General features: G+C 49.3%; 1 protein-coding gene across 1 annotated transcript in view; it reads right to left on the reverse strand.

Moving 5' to 3' along the window:
* Positions 1-1576: 1576 nt before the first annotated feature.
* The window catches only part of LOC132418479 (protein-glutamine gamma-glutamyltransferase 5), a 48701-nt gene continuing 37609 nt past the window's right edge, over positions 1577-12668 (reverse strand). Inside the window, 8 exon segments of the mRNA XM_060002361.1 lie at positions 1577-1730; positions 1883-2016; positions 3394-3554; positions 4070-4347; positions 4349-4424; positions 8464-8703; positions 8809-8912; positions 9560-9695. Of these exon segments, the coding sequence (XP_059858344.1) occupies positions 1577-1730; positions 1883-2016; positions 3394-3554; positions 4070-4347; positions 4349-4424; positions 8464-8703; positions 8809-8912; positions 9560-9695 (1283 nt within the window).

The following is a 12668-nucleotide window of genomic DNA, read 5'->3' on the forward strand; positions in this document are numbered from 1 at the left end:
ATGTTAAAATCAGGATTTGTAGGAATTCCCTGGTTGTCCAGGGGTTAGGACTCTGAGCTTCCACTGCAGGGGGCAGGGGTTCGATCCCTTGTTGGGGAACTAAGATCCTGCATGCTGTGCGGCAGCCAAAAAAAAAAAATTAGGATTTGTGAAAGAGTCTGGAAGTGCGGTAGCTTAAGTGTTTCAGAGGTCATTGTCTCTGTAAGATGCTCCCCTCCATGATGTTTTCCTTAAGCCATTTTTCATAATTGTCAGATGATAATTATAGAAAAAATAATTATAGGCTGCCTCTAGCTCCATGCTGCCAGGATTCTCCTGGTTCTCAGCCCTCCCTTTAACATGGCTATCAACCTACTCTGTAATTCCCACCCACACCCTCTCCTCTCTCTCTGATTGACTGCACTTACCCTTTTGTTCATATATAATAGAAGTATTTAACTTTTTAATTTAATGTGTGCATTTAATATATACCGTAAACAGCTGACTCAGTCAGGTAGCCAGTTCCTAGAGGGCAGGTATATCATGCCTTTGTGCAGAGCTTCTCGCATTGCTGTGAGAAAGTGGGTGTGTCCCAGAGGAGATAATGCTTGCAGTTGCTTTGTGCTCAGTAGGACCATAAACACAAGCTGCAACCAATAGAAAAGTCTGAGAGTATTTCATTCCCTACCCAAAATCTACCTCACTGCATTATTCAGCTGGCTTTCTCCCTGGAACACAGCCATCCCAGGGCCATGCTAGACCACAACGCACTGGTGGACTTTCAGCCAAGGGGTTGGAACTGTTAAGACTGAGTGACCTCTTGGATGTGATTTGGGAAGGGATTCAAAGGATGGCCAAGTGAGAGATCTTCCAGACTTTTTTCTGTGTCACAAAGATAGTAGCATGTAGAAACACCTTTTGTTTTCCTAACTCAATCACGACTGATACACCATCTGTAAGCGCCTTCCTTATTTGTTGACATGTTTATTCTCTGTCTCCCCCACCCCCCGGCAGGATGTAAGCTCCAGGGGGGCAGGGACTTTGCTTTATTTACCACTTCATCCTGTACACTCAGAACAGTGCCTGGCACATACCAGGCACTCAGTAAATGTTTCTTGAATGAGTGAGTGGGCTCAGGTAGTAAAACAGTAGGAGACTCCCAGAATCCAGGGAACAGGTGGGAGCTGCTGTGGGGGAAGTGTTGACTGTATGGGCACAAAGATGAGAATGAGGGCTGAAGTTTATTGGTACTAGGGAAGTAGCCATTGCAATGACAAAGTGACAGTGAGCTGCTCAGCCAGTCTTCTTCTTTTCTGGACATCTGGGAATCAGTAAATCATGGCCAAGTCCAACAATTCTGGACTGCGTGGCCAATCTCACAATTCTGGGCGGGACACCATGGAATTCCTGGGCCCTTAACAGAGTCCTGGGGAGCTGTGCAAATGGCCCAGGGGACTATCCATTGCCAGCATCTCTCTGCTGCTCACGTCGGAGCCCAGAGAAGCCTCTGTTTGGGTGGGGAATGGCACAGCTTGCGTTTGAACCTGCTCTTTCCCTGAAGCTTAACATCTACGTGTCCACCTCATTGTCCCAGAATTTATAACCCAAAGTCTACATAGACGTTCCTGTAACCCTTGATGTCTTTAAACTTGTTGCTGCTCAGATTTGCTTGGATCTGCCTTTGGCCACTCTTGAAGGGGACAGTCTCCAGAGTGAGGCTGGCTCTGTGATGGGGTTTGAGGACTCCAATGCTGCAGCAGAGAAAGGAGAATGTCAGAAAACCATAGGATTATGATAACCCCACAGTCCCTTTCCACGCAGCAACCAGGCCTCCCCTTTCCCTGTGTCCAGAAAGGACAGTGCTACCCCCAGGATAAGATGGGAGGGAGGGCGGAGCACTCACAGCACTCTCTGCCGTCTCCTAAAGAGACCACTTCCTTCCACAGTCAGTACACAATCTTCAACCTGCTCCGAGAGAGGGTTTGAAAATATCACCTGTATGAAGAGTGGCCGGTTCACAATGGCTGCTCCTAAAGCCTGAACAGGGAAATCCAGAGAGGAGGGAGCAGAGAATTAGTCTCATCCCCCGGTTCACCAGGCATTTATGGAGGGCACTGTTCCCTAGATCTGTTCCTGAAGAGCTGGATTTCCGTGGCCTGTGTTTTTCCAACTATGGACAACTTAATGGGTTGTCATTAACATTTAAAAAAATGAAATAGAAGAGAATATCAGTGTACATCACAAAAGATATTGTTACATGAAACTTTTACTTCACTTATACATGTATGGATGTTTGTGTAAAATATTTCTACTCAGCCCAGCATATGGAAAGGTCTGATGAGTTGGCAGTCTCCAGTAATATTTCCTCTGCTCCAAGGATTTCATCCAAGTGTGAAATAAGCAAGAGCTCCCAAAGGATTCTCATGCATAATTTGAGTGGATAGAATATTTTTTGGCAATTTTTGCTGGTTTCTTCTTTTTGCAATCTGACTCCATCCCTTCCTACCCTCGTATCTTAACTGGCTTGATTTCTTTTTTTTTTTTTTTTTTTTTTTGCAGTACATGGGCCTCTCACTGTTGTGGCCTCTCCCGTTGCGGAGCACAGACTCCGGACGCGCAGGCTTAGCGGCCATGGCTCACGGGCCCAGCCGCTCCACGGCATGTGGGATCTTCCCGGACCGGGGCACGAACCCACGTCCCCTATATCGGCAGGCGGACTCTCGACCACTGCGCCACCAGGGAAGCCCAGACTGGCTTGATTTCTTTTCACACCAGTGCGTGAGTCAAGAGCAAAGGATCATTTGGGGCATAGAGAGAAGGAAGTAGCCTCAGGAAACTTGAAGGCACCTGTGGAAACCCTCCCTAAAACAGACTCCAGTGGCTGGGCTTGCCAGACACACCCCACCAGGGGGCACCCCAGGCTCACTCAGCAGGGTCCAGGGGGCTACTTGGCACTGGGGAGACAGCACTGGCAGGAAGGGCCCTGTGAAGTCTCCCCACCAGAATGTCAGAGAAGGAGGGGTCCTTGGAGGCCATCTGGTCTAATCCCATCATTGACAGTTCAAGATGCAGAAGCCCAGGGGCTTGTCCAAGGATGCACAGCCAGGAAATGGCAAGTCAAACCTAAGCTGACCTTTGTTCGCGTAGTGCTTTTCCCCCTCTCAGGACCCTCCCATTTGAGCCCGTGTTTCCTCATGTTGACCCTGGGGAAGGCCTCTCATGGTGTAAGAGGATGGAGACCGAGTGTGTTCAGATAAACCTCCCGCTCCTGGTGGGAGGTTCCTGGAGGCCACAGAAGAGGCAGGGGACAGGAGGGGCTGCTCTCCTGAGCAAGCTCTCAGGGGGCTCCCCCACTGCCCCCGGCCCAAGCTGGACCCAAGGAGCCCTCAGGTCACACGCAGGGCTCTTGCCTACATTAATCATGATGCCGGGACAGGCTAAGGTGATGATCTTGTTCACCACGGTCTTCTCGGGACTGCTCTTCTCTTCACCCAGGGCACTGATGCAGATCAGCTTGTCTGTGGACAGGTACTGGCCATACTGGGAATAGGGGATTTTGCAGGGATAGGTCTTTGCTAGGGAGAGAACACAGGATGAGGTGAGACTTGCTGGGGAAATCAGCTGGGCCTGGGTGGATCTGGGGACCCTTCTACAGAGAGGAGGGGGCCAACCTGTACTGATCCCCAGTAAAGTAGGTACTCGGTTTTCAGATGGAGGGGCTGAGAGGTGAAATGGCTTGTTTAGGGTCATTCTGCTGGTAAATGGGTGCACTGAGGCTGTAACCAAGGTCTGGATGACTTCAAAGCTCAGGCTTTCCCCACTAACCCAGGCTATATTCCTTGAAGTAGTAAAGAAAGGATTGGAGAAGAAGGAGGAGGACAAAGGAAAGAAACAGAAGGAGGAGAGGAGAAGGGAGGGAGAGGGAAGGAAGGAAGGGAAGGAGGAAGACTCTGTGCTGGAGGGGACACTAGGAAGACCAGTGTCACAGGGGTCTGCCCCCAAACCCTTGTTGGCTGGCTTGACCCCACTGGCATTTCCATAAGCCACTGTGTTCACAGACTGTCCCCATGCCCATACCCAGAGCCCATACCTTCTTCAGGAGAGAGTGTGATGAAGGCTGTGTCCTGCCAGAATGGGGGCAGGGGGCTGCCATCATGCAGCAGAGACTGGGCACTCAGGTTCACTTTGAGGTCCTTGAACTGGGGCGCCGTGTTGAGGGCCAGCAGGACAAACCTTATGTCCCGGCCCATGTCGGGTGGGTCGAGCAGCTGGAATGTCAGGGAGACCTGGACAACATCACTGGGCCGAAGGGAAGGCGTAGCAAGGCTCCTAGGACTGTCCCTTGGCAGCATGGACCTGGAAGTTTGTTTGGAGGGAGCCTTGGGACCTTCCAGGCTTCAGCTTCTGAAGAGCCTTCAGAATCACCTGCCTCTCCTGGAGGGAACCTGGGAGGACAGAGCACAGAACCAGCTGTGGGCCAGGCTGACCCAGAGGGTAAACCTTGGCTGAATACCCTCCGTGAAGGCTCCACCAGGGTGTTAAAACCTTCATTTCCAATAACAAAGGCTCCTTACTAGTCATCAAGTCTTTCCAGGAGTCACACTCTGCTGAGCTCTTACACCTTTCATCTTCATATCAACTGTGAGAGAGATGTATTACTATTATTATTATCATTCCATATACAGATGAGGAAAACGGGGCTCAGAGAGGTCATGTCACTCGCCCAAGTCACACAGCTTGCACAGGGCAGAGTCAAGTGGAAACCAAATTCATCTGACGTGAAAATCTGTGCTCACGACCACTGGACTCTATCCCGTGTTCCCCAAGGGAAAGATGAAGTCTCACAATGCAGAGGAATAAACCTTAAAGACAACAGGACATGGTGTGATTTTCTGCTCCAGGACCAAATTATGGGTCAGTTGAAGACTAATTCCTGGAAATTGAGAAACTGAGAAGCTACGGTAAAAAAAAAAAAAAAAGGAAATTAAGGAAGCCGAGTTTCCAGAGTACCCAGGCTTCAGTCCTGGGCAGGCGCTGTGGCCAGGATGTGCAGGAACACTCATCCGTGCTTCCCTAATAATCCCAGCAGCTGCCTTCACTGAGCACTTACTGGTCCCCTCAGTGCAACCCCACAATCTCCCCAGGCTGAGGCCACTCTTCTCCCCTCGCTCTGGGGTCATTCTAAGCCTGGATCCAGGCAGAAGAGGATCTTGCAACATTGGCTTCAGTAAGAGTGAGCCCAGAGAGGTGTGAATCAGACTTAGCTCATCTGTGGGCTGCTCGACCCCCAGATTCTGCCAGTCCAGTGGGAGGAGACAGAATGCTATCTGACTGAACAGGACACTCAGGCCCACTGGAAAATAGCTCCAACCTCCCCCTGGACGCCCGGCCCAAGTTCACAGCAGAACCCTGTGGACCTCTGTAGCACATGCTGTCAGTGCCCCACTCACATCTCCTTGGCACTTGCTGTGTCAGTGCCCACGTGCCCTAATTTCAAATTCTAGCACCTGCGGCTCTTTGTGGCTTTCTCTGCCACCAGAGCTGACTCCGCCCATGCGTGGAGCAGGCCAGGAGTGCTAGGGAAGTTACGCCCCCTAAGGAGCAGCCCTCAACCCCTGACTGAAAGGAGTTGGTGGATGAAGAGCCTAGGCCCCTTGCCTCGTGGGTGGGATGAATCTGCGGTGTTGTTCTACACTTTACACTAAATCTCTGATAGGGTTGCCAGATCTAGCAAATAAAAATACAGGGCAGTTTCATTTGGATTTCAGATTAACAACAACTAATTTGGGCCATGGTTAGACAACAGCATTCTTCGTCCTGCATTTTCCCAGGTCACCCCACTGGCAGGGCCCCCAGCAGGACTGAGGCCCAGCAGCCCACAGTGCTAACCCCGCCTGACAAGGTGCTCTGCATTGGCTTTCTCCCCTTCCCCGCCTCCCTGGCTCACTCTCCTTCCTTCCAGTAGTTCTTTTTTTTTTTTACATCTTTATTGGAGTATAATTGCTTTACAATGGTGTGTTAGTTTCTGCTTTATAACAAAGTGAATCAGTTATACATATATCCCCATATCTCTTCCCTCTTGCATCTCCCTCCCTCTCACCCTCCCTATCCCACCCCTCCAAGCGGTCACAAAGCACCCAGCTGATCTCCCTGTGCTATGCAGCTGCTTCCCACTAGCTATCTACCTTACATTTGGTAGTGTATATATGTCCATGCCTCTCGCTTTGTCACAGCTTACCCTTCCCCCTCCCCATATCCTCAAGTCCATTCTCTAGTAGGTCTGTGTCTTCATTCCTGTCCTACCCCTAGGTTCTTCATGACATTTGTTTTTCTTAAATTCCATATATATGTGTTAGCATACGGTATTTGTCTTTCTCTTTCTGACACTTCACTCTGTATGACAGACTTTAGGTCTATCCACCTCATTACAAATAGCTCAATTTCATTTCTTTTTATGGCTGAGTAATATTCCATTGTATATATGTGCCACATCTTCTTTATCCATTCATCCGATGATGGGCACTTAGGTTGTTTCCATCTCTGGGCTATCGTAAATAGAGCTGCAATGAACATTTTGGTACATGACTCTTTTTGAATTATGGTTTTCTCAGGGTATATGCCCAGTAGTGGGATTGCTGTGTCGTATGGTAGTTCTATTTGTAGTTTTTTTAAGGAACCTCCATACTGTTCTCCATAGTGGCTGTACCAATTCACATTCCCACCAGCAGTGCAAGAGTGTTCCCTTTTCTCCACACCCTCTCCAGCATTATTGTTTCTAGATTTTTTGATGATGGCCATTCTGACTGGTATGAGATGATATCTCATTGTAGTTTTGATTTGCAGTTCTCTAATGATTAATGATGTTGAGCATTCTTTCATGTGTTTGTTGGCAATCTGTATATCTTCTTTGGAGAAATGTCTATTTAGGTCTTCTGCCCATTTTTGGATTGGGTTGTTTGTTTTTTTGTTATTGAGCTGCATGAGCTGCTTATAAATTTTGGAGATTAATCCTTTGTCAGTTGCTTCATTTGCAAATATTTTCTCCCATTCTGAGGGTTGTCTTTTGGTCTTGTTTATAGTTTCCTTTGCTGTGCAAAAGCTTTAAGTTTCATTAGGTCCCATTTGTTTATTTTTGTTTTTCTTTCCATTTCTCTAGGAGGTGGGTCAAAAAGGATCTTGCTGTGATTTATGTCATAGAGTGTTCTGCCTATGTTTTCCTCTAAGAGTTTGATGGTGTCTGGCCTTACATTTAGGTCTTTAATCCATTTTGAGCTTATTTTTGTGTATGGTGTTAGGGAGTGATCTAATCTCATGCTTTTACATGTACCTGTCCAGTAGTTCTTGAATCTCCTCAGTGATAAACCACTTGTCCTCAGGATCCCTCACCAAAATAGCCACAGAGAGAACGGGGGTGGAGGGGATGATCGCCAGTACCTTGGATGTGTTCAGTGCTTGTCTCTCAGGCTCAGACTCTGGAGCTCCTCTGTGTTGGCCCCAAAGGCCGACACGGACACACCACAGACACCCACTTGCTGGCGCTCCCAGGAACCTCAGGTACCCCCGCCCCCGCCCTGTGTAGTCATGAATCACTCCTGCTTGGGTCCTGCCCCTCACCCTGCTTCTGGCCCTCTTGGACTGCATATTTTTGCTTGGCTCCCTGGTGGTTGAAACTGGTGGTTTGTCTCAGTTTCCAGGAATCAGTCCAGCTGACTGATGTAGATGCCCCTTGCTCTTGCTGGCTTGGGTCAGAAGACCCTGCTAGGGCTCCCATCTCTCAGAATCATCCTCTACACAGGGTGGACGTAGGAGTGAACATTTGGCCTTACATGGGCCTCGGTGCTGGCTGTGGTCTGGCCTGTCCTCCAAACACCCAATGAAACGTGAATCAAACAATAAGCTAAATGAAATTAATAAAATTAATAGAGAGTTTACTCAATCCCCTGCCATCTTCAGTGGGAGGCTGATTTTTCGGGAAGGCAGGCGCAAGGAATTCATACACTGTTGATGGGATGCCTGTCAGTGGCCCTGCAATCAATGTGACCATCTTGTGGAGGGTGCTCACTGGCCTGTGGGGAGTGGGGTGGTGGTGGGCATGAGGAAGTGAGACAGTGGGGACACCCCAACTGGGACCTTAAAACTGAAGGGCTGGGCTTCCCTGGTGGCACAGGGGTTGAGAGTCCACCTGCCGATGCAGGGGACACGGGTTCGTGCCCCGGTCCGGGAGGATCCCACATGCCACGGAGCGGCTGGGCCCGTGAGCCATGGCCGCTGAGCCTGCGTGTCCGGAGCCTGTGCTCCGCAATGGGAGAGGCCACAACAGTGAGAGGCCTGCGTACCGCAAAAAAAAAAAAACAAAAAAAGAACCTGTAGGGCTGAGGAGACAGTGGGCCTGGGTCCTGCCCATCCACACCCCAGAGGGCTGCCCCAGCTGGCAGAGAGGTTCTCTGGGGTAGTGGGGAAGGTGCCTACAGGGATTGGTCGTACCTTCTCCGTACTTGCAGTTTTCCGTGACGTCATCCCGCTCATCACTCTGGATCCTCTTGGTGCTGATAAAATTGCCAACAGAATTGGTGTCCAGGTGAAGTTTCTGCTCCTTCCCTCCAAAGACCAGCCAGGCCATGCAGTCAGCATTTACCATGGAGAAGGCGAAGGCTGTGTCCTAGTTCAGATCCACCTCTCCTTCTTTGATGGCTCTGATGGAGGCAGGGCCGTAGCAGTAGAGGCCTAAAGGGGAACAGCGGGGCCTCAGTGGGCTGTGACTGCAGGGCCGGGTGGAGTCGGGTCTGTTTCTGTGGGAGTGGGCTCTGCCTGTCCTCCCAAGAGCCTCACTGTTGCTCATCTCCTGAGGTGTGGCGTCCAGCACCTGCCAGCCTCCGTATCCGGGAGGGAGGTCATTCCGGGCCATCCAGCACTCATTCCAGACGTGGAAATTCCTGAGGGAGAAGCCAGAGGAGTGGGTGTCACATGAAGCTGAGGGAGAGTTTATGATGCTCAAGTTCTTTCTGGAGCAAGGCAGGGGGCGATGTGTGATGGACGGCTAGATAGAAAGACAGGGCACCACAGGCCTGCACCCCTCCGTGGGTGACAGGTGACCGCTCTTCCTCCTGTGAGCCTCAACTTGCCTGGAAAAGAGCTTTCCTCTCTTTGTAAATAAGAGTGAAGGTTTCCAGAGGCAACGGAAGTTAAAAACCCTTCACTCTCTCTCAAAGAGACCCTTGAAGCCCTTTCCTGTATGTGCTGCTGACTCACAGAAGCAGTCACAGAGGCAGAGGTTTTTTTGTGTCCAGAGGTGAGACTTCAGGCCCTCCTGTGGTCAGAGCCACAGGCTGAGTATTAAATGAAGGAGGTGACAAAGGGGAAAACTCCCCCAGGGCAGAGAGCTCTTGTGATGTGACAATTCTAGACTCAGAAAATCATCGTATTTGTGTTCAGCTGCCTCCCAGCCTTCGGGCTGGGGCTAGCAAGCCCTGGGGCTGGTGAAAATGGGGGTGAGGCATGAGAGGGCAGCAGGCTCATAGGTACAGTCCTGGCCTGCTTCCTGCTGGTAGGGTTTGCCCTAGAAAGAGAAGGTGTCTCTCACCAGACACTGTCCTTCTTACTCTCCAAAGTCCTGCCTGTGTTGTCATAATACTCATCTACGATCAGGTTTCCGTCTGTGTCGTGGCCAGAGTCAAAGTTGGTGATTACTTGGGTGGGGATCCCCAGGCACCTCATCACTGTAGAAAGGACAGAAAAATCTCCTGTGGGCTGTGGATTCCTGGACTTAGTTCCCTTAGGCTCAGGGAAATCATGCATTTGGCAGGCAGGAGCTGCCTGGGGCACTGGGTTGGCGACACTTCCAACTTCCCTCCCCACCTTCCTGAGCTCTTCTCCCTGGGGCTCCACACAGAGGTTAGGCAGCTGGTTGCTCAGACAAGCACTGCCAGGGCCAATAGAGGGTCTAGCAAGTGTTGGGTTCCCCTGCCCCAGCCAGTAGGGTGGGAGAGGCATGCCTCCTTTGGCAAGACTCAGCAGCTTGACTTGCCTTGACAAGCATCCTTGATGATCCTTGCCTGAATTAATTATTATACTGGTGGTACCAAAATGATTATATTCTAACACTGTCATTTCTTCTACCTGTATTAGCTGGCATTCTTCTATAAAGAAAAGCATTTCAATCCCCCTCTCCCATTTTTTGGTATTGTTATGGGTTCACATATTTTTTTTTTTCACTTCAGCAGAGGTTATTTTTAGACATTTGCTTGGTTTCTAATTTTTCCCCTGTTGTAAATAATACTGTGATGGACATCTCTGTAGATCAATTCTACTTTTCCCCCTTTGGGACAGATTCCAAGAGGTAAAATGACTGAGTCAAAAAATACAGATATTTCTAAGGGTTCTTCACAAATACTACTGTCATTTTAAAATGTTTATAATTTTTAGTTTAGATACTTATTTATATTAAGCATTTATTTGCTTATAGATTTTAGTTTAGGCTCCTTCTTATATTTTGGCACAAAGCCCTTCCAGGCTGGGGTGGGGACACATCCCTGGATGCAGAGAAGCCCAAAGGGGGAGGATGCACTTCCTTGGAACGGCAGGTCTGCACAGATCTGCAAGGAATGGAGGGCAGGGAGTGAGCAGAGCTGACAGTGAATTGTAGGTGGAGGTGACACAGGACCGCCTCGGAGGGGAGGGTGAAGGTGGGAAAAGCTGCCACTGAAGGAGCATGAGACAGGAGTGAGGCGAGAGCATGCAAGTGACTCAGGAGCATTGCATGGGCACATTTATGTTAAGATTACAGTCAGAAGGGTGTATAACACTTACGGTAATAAGAGCACATGCCAAGGAGGGGTGGGCAGGGAGAGCAAGGAGCAAGCCTCCATTCTTCACCATGATTGATGAATTCATGAAGTGCCAGTGGTGTTGTCAACTCCTGCCAGACATGGCGGGATGGGCACTTTTCCACCTGAGCACAGGTCATTGGTCTCATGGCGCTCTGAGTTCTCTACTAGACATGGTACATGGTGTGTAATGATTTGTTTATGAGTCTGTCTTCCTGAGGGCAGGGATTGTGTGATAGTCAGCTTTATCGTTATACAACCATTAACAATACAAGGCAGGTCTGTATTGCAGAAACATAGTGCATCTTTGCTGGATGGATGAATGAATGTCTTGAATCTTTTGTCGATTCTGGTGATTTCCGACTTCAGCACAGCACCGTCACTGTGTGCTGTGCTGTGGTTACCAAGCTTGATTGTCGGTAGAGCATAAGCTTTGAGTGGTAATGGATTTGCACTGATCCATTCTCACCACTTCCTCATCGTGCCTTGTGAGAGGACTGGGATAGGGGACAACAGCTGTCGCAGTGAGGCAACAGAGGGACAAGAATTGTTTCTTACATAGGGAGAAGGCCAAGGCTGTAGCTCCGGTATCACACGAAGGGAGCTGACAGCATTCAGATCTGCACAGTTGTGCACATACATGTTTCACGGGGTTTTGCCCCCTCTGTCCTGCTTTCTCTGTACCCCCGCAAAGAGCTCCTCCTGTCTTGTGGCTTCATCTCTCACTCCTTGCCCACGACTCCTGAATTTGAATCTTGAGCCTGCATGGACACCTTGCCGTCACTAAGCACATCCCCAGCCGAGCTTGTCTTTCATTCTTTCCAAGCTTCCTTGCCAGTCGATGACATCATCATCCTCATAGGTGCCAGGCATGGTGCCAATCACTGCACAGGCATAATCACACTTAATCCTCTCCACAGCGCTGTGATTATCCCACCTTTGAAGAGGAAAGACCTGAAGTTTAGAGAGGTTGAGGTCACATGGCGGGAAGAGGAGAGCCAGGGCAGGATTTAAACCCACATTTCTCTGATCTCAAAACCCCACTGCAACTTCACTAGACATCCCAGCAACGCTGGGAAGGCATCATTCTCAAAGCGCCTTCCTCTGTGCCGTTTTCACTGACTACTCCATGCCACACTAATCTCCCTTCCCATGCTCTCACTTGATTCCAGCCACCAATGCCACACACTTTATCAATGCATGAAGCTCTCTATGATCTCATATATTTATCTTATCTTGTCAGCCAGATTACAAATCCCCCTAGAGTAGGGCTCAGATCAAATACTTTTCTTGCGTTTCTTCATTCCTAGCACAGTGCTGCCCAGAGTAGATGCTCATTAAATTCATGTTGAAGTGAGTTTTCTTTAACCTCACTTCTGCAGGCTATCAGTCCTGATGCCTCAGTTTGACATGAGACTCACGTGACTCTTTCATGGATAATTCGGTGGGAGCTGAGTCCCTCGTAAAAGAGAAACCCTCATGGGGGAGAATTTTCAGGCAACAGAACATCACTGTCCCTTCTGTTCCCTTGTTACAGAGCAAGGCATCCAGGCTACTTCATAGACCTCAGGGCTGAGGGGTCTGACGTTGTCACAAGGAGTGGACGGCCAGGACAGGAAAAGCCTAATGACTGAGAGAGACCTATGGAGCAGTCAGACATGAGCACTGAAGGAAGGTAGGTCAGGGATTTCTCTGAAATTCCCAAAGTAACAGCCAAGTAAATTGATGTCAAGGAAACATCTGTCCAAAAAATTATAATCGTATCTTTGATGCATGGAAAATCTCCTTTTTGTGATTTTTCTTTAGGAAGCTTGAAGTCAATATGCTGTTGTTATTAAAACAGGTAATACAGGGAGGAAGGGCTGC

The sequence above is a fragment of the Delphinus delphis genome, chromosome 2 (assembly GCF_949987515.2).
Source record: "Delphinus delphis chromosome 2, mDelDel1.2, whole genome shotgun sequence".
NCBI lineage: Eukaryota > Metazoa > Chordata > Mammalia > Artiodactyla > Delphinidae > Delphinus > Delphinus delphis.